Source organism: Oryctolagus cuniculus, chromosome 3, assembly GCF_964237555.1.
Source record: "Oryctolagus cuniculus chromosome 3, mOryCun1.1, whole genome shotgun sequence".
In the NCBI taxonomy this organism is placed as follows: Eukaryota; Metazoa; Chordata; class Mammalia; order Lagomorpha; family Leporidae; genus Oryctolagus; species Oryctolagus cuniculus.
This window is the reverse complement of record NC_091434.1, coordinates 147,577,988-147,596,915: the sequence shown is the minus strand read 5'-3', so window position 1 is coordinate 147,596,915 and position 18,928 is coordinate 147,577,988. Positions and strand designations below refer to the sequence as shown.

At 43.1% G+C, this 18,928-nt stretch overlaps 1 protein-coding gene and 1 pseudogene across 2 annotated transcripts in view; both read right to left on the bottom strand.

Annotated features, from left to right (window-relative positions):
• Positions 1-18,928, bottom strand: part of LOC127491653 (interferon-related developmental regulator 1) — an 80,571-nt gene that overhangs the window by 49,195 nt on the left and 12,448 nt on the right. The window contains exon 2 of one of the 2 annotated variants that reach the window (XM_070071249.1): positions 983-1,111. The exons of the other annotated variant lie outside the window; for it this stretch is intronic. Within the exon in view, the coding sequence (XP_069927350.1) occupies positions 983-1,111 (129 nt within the window). The remainder of the gene's footprint in view (positions 1-982; positions 1,112-18,928) is intronic. 2 annotated transcript variants of the gene reach the window in all.
• LOC127491652 (ras GTPase-activating protein-binding protein 1 pseudogene) lies at positions 1,107-18,727 on the bottom strand (annotated as a pseudogene).

Below are 18,928 nucleotides of genomic sequence, written 5' to 3'. Positions count from 1 at the left end.
GACTTTCCATGCCTGAGAAACTCTCATAGGCTTTTTAGCCAGATCCAAATGCCTTAAGGGCTAATTCTGAGGTAGAGTGCTGTTTAGGGCATTTGTCATTCTATGAGTGCTGTGTATCCCACTTTCCATGTTGGATCATTCTCTCCTTTTTAATTCTATCAATTATTATTAGCAGACACTGGTCTTATTTATGTGATCCCTTTGACACTTAATCCTATCTTTATGACCAGTCATGAACTTAAACTGACCACTTTAACTAGTAAGGTGGTATTGGTACCTGCCAACTTAACAAAAAAAGAAAGAAAGAAAGAAAGAAAGAAAGAAAGAAAGAAAGAAAGAAAGAAAGAAAGAAAGAAAGAAAGAAAGAAAGAAAGAAAGAAAGAGAAAAGAAAAGAAAAGAAAGCCATGTTGAGCTATTGGCTTTCATAGAAATATGCCAGTAACATCACACCACACTTATATCATACCCCTCAAAAAATCATTTCAGATCTATTCAATTTTGCTTTCAAGCATAAATCTACTGGCTGGGGCCGCAGCTCAATAGGCTAATCCTCCGCCTGCGGCACCTGCACACTGGGTTCTAGTCCCGGTCAGGGTGCCAGATTCTGTCCCGGTTGTCCCTCTTCCAGGCCAGCTCTCTGCTATGTCCCGGGAGTGCAGTGGAGGGTGGCCGAAGTGCTTGGGCCCTGCACCTCATGGAAGACGAGGAGAAGTACCTGGCTCCTGCCTTTGGGTCAGCACAATGTGCTGGCCGCAGCGGCCATTGGAGGGTGAACCAACGGCAAAGGAAGACCTTTCTCTCTGTCTATCTCACTGTTCACTCTGCCTGTCAAAAAAAAAAAAAAAAAGAATAAATCTACTGTTTCCTAACATATGGAAGTATGTTGGTATTTAATTAACTTCAAAAGTCAATTACATGAATGACATTGAAGACTGCTCCTTAACTTAAAAGCAACACACAGAAAGGATGTCACTCACTTACCTGCAAGTAGTACTGCATCCCTGATTCAGATGTCTCCTTAAAGTTGTCATAGGTGTGTTTTTTGATCCAGCTATCGATATGTATGTGTTCAGGACCAAATTTAACAGTTTCTGTTGGAAAATCCCATTCCTAGTCAATGGAAGAACCAAAATCATCATAGGCACTAAAACAGTCCAAAGACATACAGATGTTGAAATGTGGTTTAACCTGATACTTCCATACCTGCAATGTGAACAGATTATACACTACTGCCCTGTATGTCGTGTTCAACTTGAAGGCACAGCTAAGTATGAATGAATCATTTGGCACAACACAGTGGGTTCAAATTGCAGCTTTGCAATTTACTGTTCTTTATTCCTTAGGTCCCACTTTTCCTTAAAAGGAGATAATTCCATTGTTTTAAAGCTATAATGGAGGTGAAATAAGAAAACTTTATGGTGGCTGATTTAAGGAATACATGAACTTCAACAACATTTTTGTTTTGTTTTGTTTTGTTGCTTATTTATTCACTTGTGTATTTGAAAGGCAGAGGAACAGAGATCTTCTATAAGCTGATTCATTCCCCAAATAGCTGCAGTGGCTAGGGTTGGGCCAGGGCAAAACAAGAAGCCTGGAGCTCCATCTGGATCTCCCTCATGATGGCAGCCACGTTTTGCTACTTTCCCAGGAACATTAACAAAAATCTGGATCTGAAGTGGAGCAGCTGGGATTGAACTTGACATCGCAAGATACAGTTTAGCTGTACCACAAAGCCAGCCCCTCAAGAAATGTTTTGGATAAATAATCCTTTATGTCAGTTGACAAATCTTTGTTGTTTAACAGATTCATCAGTGAAGCAAGATACTAAACAAACAAAACTAGATTCCCATGGAAAGAAAGAAAGGCTCTGAGGAGTCCTGTCTTTGGCAGTGCACTCAAGCAGCGGCTGGAGAACAGTGAGCCTGGTGAAAAAGTAGGGAGGTGAGATGAAGAGAGGCTGGACAAGGGCTAGGAGGGCACAATCAGTACAGGAATGGTTTCCATGGGTAGCCGTGTCTTCAGAGTACAGGTACAGGAGGCCTGTTAATGCCTCCTGGATACGAAACTTCAAGTATGTCTTTCTCAGGTTAATCAGTGCTGAGCGCTAAGGCTGACCTGTGTTGAGGAGCTCATCTGTCAGGGCCTACTGACTTTTATAATCTACTACTCAGAAGGAATGTAGGGGCCAGCATTGTGGCTCTCTTGGCTAATCCTCCACCTGCGGCGCTGGCATCCCATATGGGCACCGGGTTCTAGTCCTGGATGCTCCTCTTCCAGTCCAACTCTCTGCTGTGGTCCAGGAGGGCAGTGGAGGATGGCCCAAGTGCTTGGGCCCCTGCACTCACATGGGAGACCAGGGAGAAGCACCTGGCTCCTGGCTTCGGACTGGTGCAGCTCTGGCCATGGTGGCCATTTGGGGAGTGAACCAACAGAAGGAAGACCTTTCTCTCTGTCTCTCCCTCTCACTGTCTATAACTCTACCTGAAATTAAAAAAATAATAATAAAGACGGAATGCATCAAAGAAGAAAATCTGAAATCAGATCTGATCCAGAAAATAAAAAACTAAACAGAGGAATATTTTACTGTTACTCAAAGAAAGTGGCTTGAACTACCCAACTGTCAAGCTCTCTGGAGTGCCGTAAATCTACAACCCAATACCATCAAATTACTAGAGAGCATTGGGGAAACCCTGCAAGACATTGGCACAGGCACGGAATTCTTGGAAAATACCCCAGAGGCAAGGCAGTCAAAGCCAAAATTAACCAATGGGATTACATCAAATTGAGAAGTTTCTGTACTACAAAAGAAACTCTCAGGAAAGTGAAAAGGCAACTGACAGAATGGGAGAAATTATTTGCAAACTGTGGAACTGATAAAGGATTGATAACCAGAATATATGTAAAGAGATCAAGAAACTCCACAACAACAAAACAAACAACCCAGTTAACAGATGGGCAAAGGACTTAAACAGACATTTTTCAAAAGAGTAAATCAGGGACCGGTGCTATGGCACAGTGGGTTAAAGCTCTGGCCTGAAGTGCCGGCAGCCCCAAGTCCTGGCTGCTCCTCTTCTGATCCAGCTCTCTGCTATGGCCTGGGAAAGCAGTGGAAGATGGCCCGGGTCCTTGAGTCCCTGCACCCACGTAGGAGACCCGGAGGAGGCTCCTGGCTCCTGGCTTTGGATCAGCGCATCTCTGGCTGTTACGGCTGTCTGGGGAATGGACCAGAAGATGAAGGACCTCTCTCTCTATCTACCTCTCTCTGTAACTCTGTCTTTCAAATAAGTAAAATAAATCTTAAAAAAAAAAAAAAAAGAGTAAATCCAAATGGTTGACACATGAAAAAATGTTCAGGATCATCCAACCTTTTAAATTGGATACATTCTGAACCCAGAAGCCAGTTTGGCTGTCCCTGTTGATAACATTCAGGAGGGTGGCAAGGTGGTCTTTGGGTTGCAGAGACTCTGGCCACAGGAGCTAAGGGTTGATGTCCAGCCCAGTGGAGAGAGCGGGCTCCTCTTTATCCCAGAGAATTCAGACTGGCCAGTATCCTTCAATCTCATTTGCCTCCTCCAACATTCCTGACCCAGCTACTTGTGCTCCCAGTGCAAGTAATCTTGCCTGTATTGTTCCATGTGCACAATGCAGAGAATAGTAGTCTGTGTTAGGTTCTCAGTGTACCTTTTGCTGATTTTTATTTGTAATATACCAAATGTGTGACTTCCCTTCCAAATCCAGGTAAGTCTCCAACCTTTGTGGCCACTTATTTTGTTTGAACACACAGAATCTAAATGTAGGGAGCAAATATAGCATTGCTTCCATACTCATCATACCACTCCTGCCCATCCCCTAATGTTTCTGGAACAATGTGAGTGTCCTGAAATTTCTGTTTTCTTTTCCTTTTTTTTCTAAAGAGTTATTTATTTCAAAGGCAGAGTTACAGAGGAAGAGACAAGAGAAAGAGGTCTTCCATCCATTGATTCACTCCCCAAATAGCCACAACAGCTGAAGCTGGCATGATAATAAGCCAGGAGCCAGGGGCTTCTTTTGGGTCTCCCATGTGGGTGCAGAGGCCCAAAGACTTGGGTCATCTTTTACTACTTGTCCAAGGACATTATCAGTGAGCTGTATCAGAAAAGGAGTAGCCGGGACAGAAACAGGTGCCCATAAGGGCTGCCAGCACAACAGGTGCAGAGGCTTAGCCTAATACACCACAGCGCGGGTCCCTCTGCTTTTTCTCATTCTTTCACTTGCATGTGGTCACCACTCAGGCTCAGATCAACCAGACATCTCAGGGAATTTGGTTAGTTTTGGCCACTACCCTGTCACCCTCATGGCAAGGTCGTCCCTTTCTGCCCTTAGCTTGTTGGCTATCTGTGGTTTTGCCTTCCACTGAGAACACAACATTGGATGGGTGCAAACCTCTAAGCATGGCACCAGATGGTGAGCATGAGGCTGGGGTGCAGAACACCTGGGGTGCTAAAGCACCTCCTCAGCAGGTGCATTCACTTGACTGAGGTTTGCACAATTCAGGCCATCATTGGTTTTTAACATGACAAGTAGCTTCTGTTGGGCTTGTGATTGTCAGTTGCAAGGGTGCCAATGGAGGGCAACTGCACCCTTTCCTCTTTAACCCATATGGTGGCATTTTCCCTGAGAACCTTTTCATATTCACTGTCCCTGTTCCTCAGCCTCAGGCTCTGTCTGCACTCCCTCTGTTAGGCTTCACCTTGACCAAGCTGTGGGCCACTGGATGGACTCACTTCCTCTTGGTGGGCAGACTCTTTTGGCCTGCTGTTTAAGCCAGTGAGGACTCTGGAGTGATTGCTCCTTTTGTTAATTTCCTATTCCTTTCTGCCCCTCCAGGATCTGTCTGACACTGCCCAAACCAAAACAACCCCTTGTGGATTGCACCTGCCCCACATTTGGCAGTGGTTGGAATCAGGTGCAGGAGCCACACTTCTGCCTGCTTGTTTCTGTTGCCAGTGAGTATTCCCATGGAATTGTGGTCAAGTTCTTAATGATCTCCCTTCATGAAACAAGTACATTCAGCCTCCCTCATGTTCTCTCAGGGTCACGCTGAATCTGCACTGCTTCAACATAGTGATATGAGCCAGTGCTGGGTTTAAGCATAAGCTCTGTCTCCAGGCCTTTGCTTCCCAAATACTCCATGTTGAACTTGGCCAAGTTATTTATCTTAGGCGTTATGTCTTACTCCCCCACTTCATGTTGTGTTGTTATGAAGCAACGTAATTTCCAGTGTGTCTGACTTAAAAGAGCTCAGTATCCTCTTTGATTATTTAATGATAATTCATATTTTTAATTTGCAGGTGGTTGAACACTAACAAAGTGATCTTGTATGTATTGTTTCACCTGCAGCTGAGCCATTTCTGTGGTCTCACTTTCTAGGGACTGTCACAGATAAGAAAAGTGCCAGTTTTCTTTCTTTCTCAATATCCCCTTTTAATCCAATTTTCCCTTACTAGACACTTTCGGTAGCAAAGTGTGAGGTATATTATCAGTGTATGTCCTAGGCCTATAGCTGTCTCCTGATAGATTCAACTTATTTTTCTGTTCCCCTGTCCCTCTGATATGGAGAGCAACCTTCCTTCATAAAGTGAGCTCCTCAGGCTCCATCATGACTCCCCTCGAAATTCATCAGTTCCACTCATCCACATGGCCATGTCCTCAGTTTCCCACCTACAAAGACTCACTTCTGTTCAGATTTCCTTAAAACTGAGTTTCCAGCCCATCCCATTCATTTCACCTGGATCCTATTCATTCTTCTCCCTGCCTCTCTCAATTTCTCTTCCTGGAGCCCCTGGATCTGCTTTCAGCTCTTGTCTGTGGATGCCCTTCTCTGAGAATGAGACCCATATGCTCAGAAGGAGGAGGAGCATCCTATGTGCCAGTGACCTTCAGCCTCACCTCTTGTAGAGGGCTCGTGAGAAGTGCACACTGAGAGTCAGAGAAACATCCCACCTGACACCTGCCATGATACCTTGTCCCATTCAGGTCCTCTTCTCTTCCCCTTGCCTCCCTTTCACTGCTCACTGGACTCCCACTGCCCTAGCTGGAGCTCACTGCACTGGCTCAGTCACTCTTCCAGCTCACATTCCAGGGATGCTTGATGAAGTAAAAGACTCCAGGCAGACTTTGCAGAGAAGGCTTTGTTGATTTTCACACCAATCACCCTGCACGTTCTCCCCAGTGCAAAGCATATTGTGGAGCACACCAGATATGTTTTTTCTTACTCTTTCCAAATTTCTTTTTCCTTTTATTTCCAACACATTGTCACAGTCATCAGAATGCTGTATTCCATATTTCCCAAATCTCTGTTGAACATCATTTGTTCATATAGTACACATACACATGCACACACACACACACACACACACTGGCCCCTAAGAGTATTTCAAGAACTTTCTGGAATGTGATAGTTGTTGTGGCACAGTAGGTAGCATCCTATTTGGAATGCCCAAATGCTGTACTAGAGTGCCTGGATTCAAATCTCTCCTCTGCTTCTGATCCAGATTCCTGTTAATGTGCAACATGTGCCAACTCAGTTACTTGAGTCCCTGCCACCCATATGGGAAACTTAAAGTTACTAGGTCCTAGCTTTGACTTAGCCCATTCCCTGCTGTTGTAGGCATTTGGGGGATAGGGGAGGTGTCAACCAGCAGATTGAAGAGATCTTTCTCTCTCTTTCAATTAAATGAAAATAAATAAATCAAACTTTTTAAAAAGATGTTCGTGGAAAATGGAATTGAAATATGAGTTTATTATGCTTCAAAAATTTTTTGAGATCCAAGCATTGTTGTTCTATAATATGTATTTCCAGGAACTTTCAAAAGACCCCTCCCTTGCCAGAGCTGTGGCTTAGTGGGTAAAGCTGCCACCTGCAGTGCCGGCATTCCATATGAGTGCAGGTTCAAGACCTGGCTGCTCCACCTCCAATCCAGCTCTCTGCTATGGCCTGGGAAAGCAGTGGAAAATGGCCCAAGTCCTTGGGCCCCTGCACCTGCATGGGAGATGCAGAAGAATCTCCTGGCTCCTGGCTTTGGATTGACTCAGCTCAGGCCATTGTAGCCATCTGGGGAGTGAACCAGTGGAAGGAAAACTTTTTCTTTCTTTCTCTCTCATTCTCTCTCTCTCTCTCTCTCTCTGCCTCTCTGTAGCTCTGCTTTTCAAATAAATAAATCTTTTTTTAAAAAAAAAAAAAACCTCTTTCCCAAATGTACTTGTCCCCATGTGTGTCTTCATGAATATCATGTTATATGCCATGTTTATATTCAGTAATAATATGATGTGTAGTATATTTACATGAAGTACTTACTCACACATGTTTTTAAGATGCTCCAACTTTCCTCCTTCCTCTTATCTTTGCTCTCATGGGTTTTCCCCATGACTGATTTGGTTTGATTTTTAGGCAACATCTCCTTCCCAACAGCACAGCTTCTATCTCTTGTGATTAGCCCCTGCCTTAGCCCTATCACTCTGGGAACTATTCATGTTTAATCCAATTATCTTAATTTTTATTGTAAAACAGCAGGACCTTTGCCTACTGGCAATCTTATCCTGAACGTATATGTAAGAAAGATCAAAAACAAGTGAATATCAAAGCATCTCTATTGGTTTTGCTTTAACCCTTGGATTTTCTTGTCCAAAAACCACTTCCTTACATGTCTGTGTGGGTGGAATAATGAGTCACAGTAAGAACCTGTGTCCTAGTGGATCCTGATGGCTGTGGTTTCATTTTCAAGGATGCTATGTACGGTCATCTTGGTGAGAGAAATAGTCCCAAGCTGGATGATGATATTCGCGATGGGTCAGCTGCCAACAACAATGCATGCTGTGTCATCAGTCATCTTGATGGCTCCAAATCCTGACAAATAATATTATCAGGAAACAACTGCATTTTACCAAGTGGAGACTAGCCTACAGTGTCCCTGGCATTCAATTTACAGTGCAGAAGTAACCACAGCTGTCACTCTTCGACATTTATCCTGTATTACTCTCTGGGTAACACTCTACCTCAATTTCCTGCTATTGTTTCTCTCCCCTACTTTTCTCACCATCACCTGCTGTCATCGCTATTTGGTCTTACTTCTGTTTTCCAGGGGCTGCCACCTTGCCTGTCACTGCCATCTCCATCTCCTGCTTGCATTCTGAGCTCTGCTCTGTTCTCAAAGCTGCAGTCTTGATTTTCTCTCTCACAGCCATGGGGACACCCAGCCCCAGCATCCTCCTCAGCCAAGGAGCATCACCAAGCTGCTAAACTGCTGCAATTACACACTTCTCTACTGGCTTCTTTGCCCTCCCTTCTTTGCTCCCCATCTCCATTGCCTCCGTCCTCTGGAGCACTGCCTTCATAAATTACTTGCACGTATATCCTCCTCTTGGGTCTGTTTTGGTTAAATAAGTCAACCCCTAACTCTGAACTTGTGCATGTGAATGAGAAGTATTCAAATTTCAGAGAAGTGTCCCAATTACAAAACCTTAACTAGACCCTGCATCATCAGTAACCGATCCCTACTGGTCTAGAGCCCACTTGGTCTTCAGCTCCAATGCACAAGGAGTGTGTGGTAACCACATTTCATGGATATACCCAAGCTGGAACTGTACAGAGCATATTAGATGGTATCAGCAAGGAACACTGGTACAAAAGCACACATGAAAGATGGCATAATGGCACAGTGCACTGAGCCATTGCTTGGGAAACCCATATTCCCCATCAGAATGCCAATTCAAGTCCTGGCTACTCTGCTTCCAACCCAACTTCCTGTAACAGGCCTGGGAAGGCTGTGAATGATGATCCAAGTATGTAGGCCTCTGCCACTCAGTTTTGGCTACTGATTTAGCTTGTCCTGCCTCAGCTGTTGTGGGCATTTGGGCAGTGAACCAGTAGATGGAAGATTATCTCTCTCTCTCTCTCTCTCTACTTTTCTAATAAACAAAATTTTTTTACAAAAGGCCATATTCTGATGTTCACATAAAATATTATTTTCAAAACTGGACATAAAGGGCAGGGTTTTAAAAATGCATAGACTGTGCAGTATTCAGTAATTACTACTTCTCTCTTGTTTGACTGCCAATACTACTTTCACATGTTCAGGTGAAAATCTAGAAAATGAACACAGTTGAATCTAAGGCCAGAGAATAGAGCAGCTTATTGTGGTGAATCAACTTTGGGCCAAGTCAATGAAGGTCCAAGGAGATAAACAAGGATCCAGGACAATCTTTTCTGCAGGCAGCTCTCACTGAGAAGGAGAATCTCTGCTCTAGGCAGGTCCAAGTGAGGAGAATGATGTCCCTTAGACTGTTAGAAGCAATATGAAAAATTTTAAAAAAGATTTATTTATTTTTTATTTATTTGAAAGACAAAGTTACAGAGAGAGGGTGAGAGAAAGACACACAGATAAAAAGGAGAGGAGGGGAGAGGGATGGGGGAAGGGAAAGGAGAAGGAGGGAGAGAGAGAGAGTACAAAGTCCCCATATCTTACATCACAGGCCAGACTGTCATTTCATGGAGGTGTTCTTCTACCCTCAAACTTCTACCTTTCATACTTTCCCCTCTGTCAACCTGCAGCTCAGCCCCTCAACTGCATAGAATTTCAGTTTAGCTTTGGCCTCTGTCACTATGGAGCAGTCCCTCCAAACTCAGCTGTCAGCAGAAGCTAACCAAAACTCTCATTTGATTTCTCTCTCTTTCTCCCTCCCAGACAGAAAGAACTGCCAGAACTGGTGACCCATGGTAGCTAAAATGACAGGATATCACAAAAACAAGTTTTTCCTGGATGTGAAACATCTGAACAGTAATTCCAGTCAGTTCCCACACAAAATAACAGAAGTTTTATGAGGACTGAATTGCACTTATCACTCTCTACAATTTCTTATCCAATAGGGTGGGTAGATGGGAGAAATGACAGAACTTGAGACCCCCTTTATAGTCATTCCCTAAGGATACCTAGGTCTGAGACTTTAACTTGGGCTTTTCTCATCATTTAAAGAACAAGACTCAGCAGTAACTGGAGGAGCAAAACACCACAAGCCAATTTTTGCCTCCATGTAGGAAGAGACAGTATCACAGATGCTGATATGTTTAGTCTGAATTGAATTATGAAGCAACTGTCAGACAACTACAGAATCCTGACCAGTGAACATTTCAACAGATGTGTCTTCCTAAGACAGAAAGTATCATCACTAACAACAAGAAGGAGAAGAGATATTTTAGGTTCAAAAGCATGAAAAAGTGTGCTGCCATATTGCTTTGGTCCATTTGGAACAAAAGCATCTCCTCAACCTGTTGTTGTCATTGGTGACAACAGTGGTGGCAGTAACTCGTGCTCTGGAGGACATGTCAGTTTCTGGTCCCAGCAAGCTGTCTGGCAATTGCCTAGTGATTCATTCCAGTCTTAACATTTTACCAGGAATACTAGAGAGTTAATGCTGTGTGCTTCCTGTCCCACGTCACCTGAGGCAAAGTGTGCCCAGTGTGTCCCTCAACATTATTGTGATGTTAGAGGAGTGGCTTGGAGGAGTGACTTAAGCAGTCACCTCGATCTGTCCATCATAAAGATACATTGCTTTTTTATTAACAAAAATGTGGAGACTGGCAATTTAATAATGCATAGATACTCTGTCCAATACTAACGTTTCTCTCAAAAGTTTACCATATACTCCTGATCTCTGGATCAGTTCTTATATTCATTTGTGAACACTGGAAATTTTCTCTTTCAGTTCTTCCCATATACTTTTATCTGCTGATATTCTCTTCTTCTCTTCCTTAGTCAGATGAATGTCACCTCTGAACATGGTTAACCTGTTGCTGAGGACCCTCTCAGCAGGCTCAGAATGATCAAACACAACAACACCAAAGTGGGTAACTTCCCATCGCTGTTACTGCAGACCTCCAACACATTGTCATAATTTTCAAAGCAATCTTTAAGTTCTTATTGGTCTACCTTGTAAGGCATGCTGCAAAAGGAGACCAGGTGACTGTCAGGGCATCTCACAGTTCTTTCAGGTTCAACATCAGCCTCACAGATTGGTCTGTGTCCCTTCTAGGGAGGAATATTTTATTCACTTTCATCACATTCTTTGGTCCTTCTGAGGCCTCTGCCTTGGAACTGGGGATTCAGGCATAGACTCTGAACGTGGATGTGCAGCTGGAACTTAAGTAACATGAACTGTTATCCCAGTAACAGGAATAGCTCCACAGGGTGAAAGAGTCTTACTGGTCACAGATGCCCAAGCAAATGTCTTCTAGTCTTCCTATAGTGCCTACATTACATCTGTGGGTGCTGGAGAATAACTCTTCTGAGCATTTTTGGTAGTAGTTCCTTACAATACTGGCTCAGACTTTTACTCTTGGATTTCAGAGACAGATTCTTGTTCTGCTTCTGGTTCAGGATCAGGCTCTAGTTCACTAACAGGCTCCTCTAAATGTGCTTCCAAGTCATTGCTGACAGTCTGATCACAGAAAGCTCATGAATCATCGGGGACCACTTCAGGAGCCTGCTCTCTTTCTTCAGGTTTCTCTATGTCATCCTCAGATTATTCCTGAGGATCAGAGACAAAGCCATGAATGACCTCATCTTGGTATCTGAAGGTACAATTGTGAACACAAAACTTCCTTGCAACAGAGCCCTCAGGAGCAAGGACAAATGATTGAGGAATCTCCTTAAAGCTTGGTTGTTGCTAGAGAGCAGTTCCATCACCTGCACCATCACATCATTTTGAAGCAGCATGAGCATCAATATGGCAGACCTTGCTGTGGCAGGTGGGGAAGTTTTGTGACATCATTTTCCCGTGGATTTCTTTTTGTCCATAGACTGCATTTCCTGGCTTTCCTTTGAATCTAAATCCTGTACAGACAGAGTTCTTTCCATAGAAATCTATGTAGCACATCTGGGACCTGGTTTAGTAGTGTGCACTTCTGTGTTACACATTCCCAGCTAACCAGCAGGGGACTAGGTATCTCTACAACCCTTGCTTTGGTCAGTTCAACTTGTTCAGCTGAGAAGAAGAGGAATAGGCTTTGCTCCACAATCCATGCAAAGGCAGAAATACTGCACACAACTATATCTGTCCCCATGTTAGCTTTTCTCAAGGCATCACCATCAAGCTGGTCATAATTTGCCTTTTTCTCTTTAACAACTGCAGACAATTTCAGAGTATGGATAGGCAGTTAGGTATTGAATATACTCCACAACTGCTGGACAGAAAATTACTTCCCATGATCACTGTTACAAATAATATTTTGAGGAATATATTCCCCTGTTCATGTTTCTCCATTACCACTTTTTTAAGTGTTTCTCTAGGATGTATTCCAATAAAGGGAATTTGTGGTTCAAAGTGCTCATACTTTCTATTTTTCTAATTCTTTGCCTTGGAATGAATATTCACAAATCCATATCTCCAAGCAGTTATGAGAATATTCTTCCTCCCAATTTCCTTCTGCAATACTGAATAGCATCTCTATCCACCATTTATTTAGACATGTATGAACTCTGTACTCAGAGATTCACTCAAATGAGATAGCCCTCATTCTAGTAACATCACTTGCATCCTGAGAAAGCCAAAATCAATACAATTTGTCTTTATTCTCTTTGTTTATACGACTTATCTCTTCTGCCTGATCTCCTGATCCAATGGCAGCACAAGCTTCTCACTATGTTTGGTGATGCTGCTGAGAGTCGGATGAGCAGTATTTTGGATTTTGTGGATAAGAAGCAGGTTCACAGAAGTGTCTTGGGATTGAGTTAACCTGCATTCTCCTGACACTCCACATGCTAGAGAGTTGGGAAACCACCACCCTCCCTTGTCAAAGAATGAAGTGTCCATGATTGGAACTCTGTAAAACAAAACATGGAAACTTGAAGAATAGGACAGATTACTTTTGCAGGAATGTGACTGGGGTATCTTAATAATCAGGGTTATTCTGTTGCCCTTCTTGATTTGGTTTGTCAATGCTGGTATGTGATCATTACTATGAAGTTTTGTGTGGTCAGCTCATGTCAACAAGCACTAAGAGAAGGTGGCCATAAACACTGTAAACAGATGACTAAATCTCAGTTCATTTTAGCACAGAGTTAAGTAAGTCCGTATCTTGCTTCTTGCAGAGGTTTGCTCAATAATACTAACAAGAAACTCTTTGAACATCTTAAATGCCTGGGACAGGCTCTCAGATCACAAGGGCTGAAGAAGAATCACATAACGGTTTTTTGTTTGTTTGTTTTAGGCCTACAGCATTTGCTCTGACACATGACTCTGAATATAAAAATCAGAAAGCAAGACACAATCAGTTGTATATTCAGTTTTCTATTGTTACAGAAGGAATTATAAACTGCAGCTTGAGACAATACACATGAGTATCTTACAGTTCTGTAGGTGGTGAGGCTGGAGTGCTCTGGCTCCATTTTCTGGTCAAGGCCTCATGGAATTAAATCCATGAATCAACTAGCTGCATTTTCATCTAGAGCCCATGATACCTTTCCACACTGCTGCAGGTATGGACAGCATTCACTTCCTTATGATCTTGGTACTGAGGTCCTTTTTCCTGAACTGACTGTCAGGCAAGGGGCACTCTGCTGTTGGAGGCCACCTGCATTCTTTTTCAGAGACCTTCTCCATTCTGCAACCAGCTCCAGAGCTAGGAGTCATGCTCACATTCTCACTCTCTGATATCATCTCTTCCTACTGGTGACAGAAGGTCCCTGCATTTGAGTGGTTATGTGACTCCACAAGGGGCACCCACAAAATCTCTTGTTAAAGTTACCAAATCCTGGGGCTGGCACTGTGGCTCACTTGGTCAATCCTCCGCCTGCAGCGCCGGCATCCTATATGGGCACCAGGTTCTAGTCCCGGTTGCTCCTCTTCCAGTCCAGCTCTCTGCTGTGGCCCAGGAGGGCAGTGGAGGATGGCCCAAGTGCTTGGGCCCTGCACCCGCATGGAAGACCAGGAGGAAGCACTTGGCTCCTGGCTTTGGATCAGCATAGCTCAGGCCGTAGTGGCCATTTGGGGAGTGAACCAATGGAAGGAAGACCTTTCTCTCTGTCTCTCTCTCTCTCACTGTCTAACTCTGTCAAATAAATTTTAAAAATAATAATAAAGTTACCAAATGCGATAGAACACCACAATTACATAGGTAATTCCTCCTCAGTTTCTAGAGATTTGAGTGGGGTATATTTCTTGTCCACCATAGAAATTCTATTTGTCATATCCCAACCTCTGAACCACAGAGATTCACGTCTACCCCAAGCGCAAAACACATGTGTCCCCTTCTAAGGTTCAGAACTCTGATATATGACAATATCAAGAAAAAAATTTATCATGTAAACCGCATCAGCTCAAGAGTGCAACTTTCAGGCCAGTGTTGTAGTATGTGGGTAAGCAGTTGCCTGAGACTGGCATCCCATATGTGAACGGATTCATATCACAGCAGCTCTGCTTGTGATGCAGTGCCTTGTTAATGGCCTAGGAAAAGTAGTGAAGATGGCCAAAATGCTTGGGTCCCTGGCATCTATGTGGGAGACCTGGATGAAGCTCATGACTACTGGCTTCAGCCTGACCCTGTGCTGTCCATTGCAGCCACCTCAGGAGTGAACCAGTGGATGGAGGATTCTCTCTCTCTCTCTCTCTTTTTCTTTCTCTTTCTCTTTCTCTGTGTGTGTGTGTGTGTGTGTGTGTCCCTCTCTTTGTAACTCTGACTTTCAGATAAATAAATAAGTCTTTAAAAAACTTCAACTTTCCTCTACATTAGGTACAAATGAGGAATATGAGGAAACCCTTTACATCTAGGTACTTGGCAAATCCCCTCCTTTCTATCCCATCCCATGGTACAGTAGCCAAGCTAAAGACACAACTTATCTGCTCCCAAGACATGCTCGTGGGAGAGACATAGGATACCAGTGATAAAGGTTTCAGTTCCACAAATGGGGAAATGGATTATAGGAGGAAGCCGCTGTTCTCAAATATGTTTGAATTCCATTGAGGCAAAGTTGAGCAGGGGTTCCCTGATTAAGTTGCTTGAAGTTCTGCTCACCGAGAGGGAAGGATATGCACAGGTGGAACTGGGGAAGAGGGTATTGTTCAGGCAACTGGAGTGAGTCAATATTAGAAGGTAGAATATCATCGGAGAATAGAAAGATACTAGTTAACCCAAGGAAGTGAAGAACAGTGGACTGGGATCACATTTTGGAAGATCACCACTGTCATCCTAAGGTTTTTTATTTTATTATGTTGGGAAAGAATAGGCATAGCAGATCTCTTTGTCAAAGAAGTAACAGGCTCAGAGGGTGCATTAGGATTTGAGTGTTAACAGCATTGCTTAGTACTCTGCATGATCTTAACTGAGTTGGTTTACCCTCTGTGGCACAGATTTGAACCAGACGTGTGATTTTCAATCTGAATCCATGTCAAGTTTATTTAAAGAAAATATGTAGTATTATTTTTTAAAACCACTGATGATAGGATCTCTAAAGCCTTATTAACATCTGATCGCCCCTAAGTCCACAAAGAGCCAGTAGTAATTATCTATTTACCTTTCATCATGGGTATCCTCACACTGCCCCTTGTATCTGGGTCAGGACTTTGTTTTTCCCCTCTGCCTTATATGCTCTGGACTTGGACCCACTCATACAAAAACTACACATTACCTTTAGTGGGATGCTAAAGTCACTGCCCAGGAATAAATAACAATGTTCCAGATGATAATGTCCATTACAAAGCAGTAACAGCGAAAACATATTAAGGGGATATCATGGATCACAAACTAATTCTAAACACATCATACATAGTAATGCACTTAATCCCACAAACCTCATGAGATACTTAATCCCTTTTACTCCTTGTGAAAAATGTTCAGGGGCCATCTCAAGAGCCTGCAAATAGTATCTCTAAAGCCAGAGTTTAGAGGAGCTAGGTGGTTGGGTGATATAATCTTATGGAATGGTCATGTATGCAGTCTGTCATTCACCAAAATCTCTAATGTGATACATGGCTGCATTTACTTAAAAATATAGAGGCTTCTACATTTATTTCTCTTGTCATAAGAGCAACAGAAACACATTAAAGACAAAATATGAAGAGCTAGATAATTTATCCAGACCAAGCGCACATTCTGTTCTTTTTACTTATCCCCCCTGCTTGCCTCTGCTGCCCTTCTTTCTAGACCAAGGCCCTGAGGAAACAAATAGCACATAACACACTTCCAACAAGTAGCGTGAAGCAACCATCCAGGCAGGGCTGCACACCAGCAACGATCTGGTCCCCACTCAGTCAAATGCTGGGGTAGCTGATCAGGAAGTGCAGGCAACAGGCACTGAACTGTTTCCATGGCCACAGTCCTGGCTCAGCTCCTCAGGACCACTGGGTCCCTGCTATCAGGATGTTTTAGAGACAGAGACATCTTCTCTGTAGAACATGTTTTAAGCTCTAAAAAAGGCAAATGGCTTAGTGACAATCATTGGTATTCAATAGAGGTGGGAATTGTGCACAAAGGAGGACCCAGATCTCATATTTCTCTTGCATTTCTCAAGGAAGCTGTGAAATTCTGTCATTGGAGTTATGCTGCATACCAGGAAAGAAAGCTTGCAGATATTTTGTTCTTTGGTCCTAGTACACCATGAAGCACATCTCTGTCCTGCAAAATGCAGTAATGAGTGTTCCTCCCTTTACTCACTGAACCCTCTGCCAGATGCAGAGAAACACAAACATTTTAATATAGTCCAGCATATTACAGGGAGTCCCTCTTCTTTAAGTTTCTCTTCTGTACTTTATAGCTGACAGTTATCCCAAGGATATGATGAGAGCGAAATGTCATCATGTATATGGTGCTTATCAAAATGCCTGGAGTAAAGTGCTCCAGGCTTGTAACTGTTATTATGACTATTTTTATTAGCACTGCCCAAAATTCAACCCTGAGTGTTGACATATTTGACTGGTTCCTGACCTAATTTATGAGCAAAGCAGAGCAGGTCCCCTCCCCATGATCTCCAGAAAACTCTTTGTTGTGGAGCAAGAATCTTTGGTCTAACAGCCTCAGGGGCTGTGCAGAGAAATAGTCCAATTTTCATTTTTTCTTTCTCATCCAGTTCCTTTGACTTCTGTTTGGGGTTAAACATTTGGATCATTAGGACTTCTCAAGTATTCATCTTTCAGATGTAAGAGTGTGAAACTCAGGTATCCTTTCTTTGCAGTATCTGAACCTTTCAAAGTGAACTCAGGCATGAGAAGTATTGTCCCCAGCCCTTCTAGTTAGTGAGCAGTCTCCACGTTGGGACTGCTCTCTTTCCTGTTTCCCATTTCTCCCTGACTTGCAGAGTGATAAAGGCTTTTGCTGGGATCACAGAGATTCAGAAATAGACATGGATGGGGGAGGTTCCAAGATGGTGGAGTAGGGAGGGAGCTTACTGTTCTAGCCCAGGAGAAGATAGTTTAAAAAAAGTGGAGATAGTGTAGTCTCAGGTAAGAGTTAGGGAAAAAATGGCAGAGGAAACTCTACCAAAATTAGAGGGACATGGTGGACCTACATGGAGGGAATGGGCAGCCATGACTTGGGACTCCAACAGCTGAGAGCCTACCCACCAGCACTGGAAAGTGAGATGAGATGAGACTGAAGTAGCCCAAGACACTGGTGAAAAAGCAGCAGGAAGAGTGAAAAGGAACGAGGCTTGAAGCCCCGTGGGAGAAAGTGCACCAACCTAAGTAGAGGAGTGAAAAAAAAAAAAAGTATGGTAAGGACACATTTCTCTCTCTCTGATCACCTTACAAAGGTGTTCAAACCGATAGAGCAGGAGCCATTATGGACCTACGTAACAGCTGTGCAAGCTCGAATCTGCGTCCAGCAATCAGCTAAGTGGAGACTCCTGACTCTGGTGGAGAGAAGTAACAGGGGATAGGAGCTTGTGATCGTGTGAAGTTTCATAACCAGGACTGTGAAAAAAAAAAAAAAACCTGAGAGTGTGTGGGAGAACTCACAGTGTGGCTGAGACTTTGAGCAGTCTCCGTGGAAGACGCCACAAGCTCAGGCGGCCCTGGTTACCTGGTGAGAGACATTGCTGGGGATTCTGAACTTACACTGAGGACTGCACAGAACCTTTGTGAAGTCCTTGGGAAAGAGCAGATGAATATTATACCCACTCACTGAGGCTAGTGCTCAGGAACTCGCCTCCATGGAGAAGAGCTCAGGTGAGCAGAATTAATTCCTTTCTGATTAAAAAAAGAGAGATAAGATGTACTATACCAAACCTGGGTGTGTCACCTTAGGCACACCCTTAACCCTGGAAAACTGAACAGAGCTCTCTGGACACCCACTACAAGCGTCTAGAGATTCACTGAAAACAGACAGTCCACTTATCTAAAGAGACAGTACAATGATAAAAGCTGCCACACCAGGGGGAAATAAAAGAAGAAACCAGTGATAATCTTCACAAATGCTGAACAACAAACACAACAATCCAAGAAACAAGAATAAGGAAGACAACTTGACACTACCAAAAGAACACAACACTTCAATACAAGATTATGGAGATGATGAGATAGAAGAAATGCAAGAAATGGAACTCAAAATGTTGATCATAAGTTTAAGTAGAAGTAACCAAAAGCAAATGCATGAGCTACTGAAATCCATGCAAGACATGAAAGAAAATCTCTCTCATGACATTGAAATCTTTTTTAAACTTTTATTTAATAAATATAAATTTCCAAAATACAGCTTTTGGATTACAGTTGCTGCCCCCCATAACTTCCCTCCCACCCACAACTCTCCCATCTCCTGCTCCCTCTCCCGTTCCATTCACATCAAGATTCATTTTCAATTATCTTTATATACAGAAGATCAATTTAGTATAAATTAAGTAAAGATTTCATCAGTTTGCACCCACACAAAAACACGAAGTGAAAAGTACTTTTTGAGTACTAGTT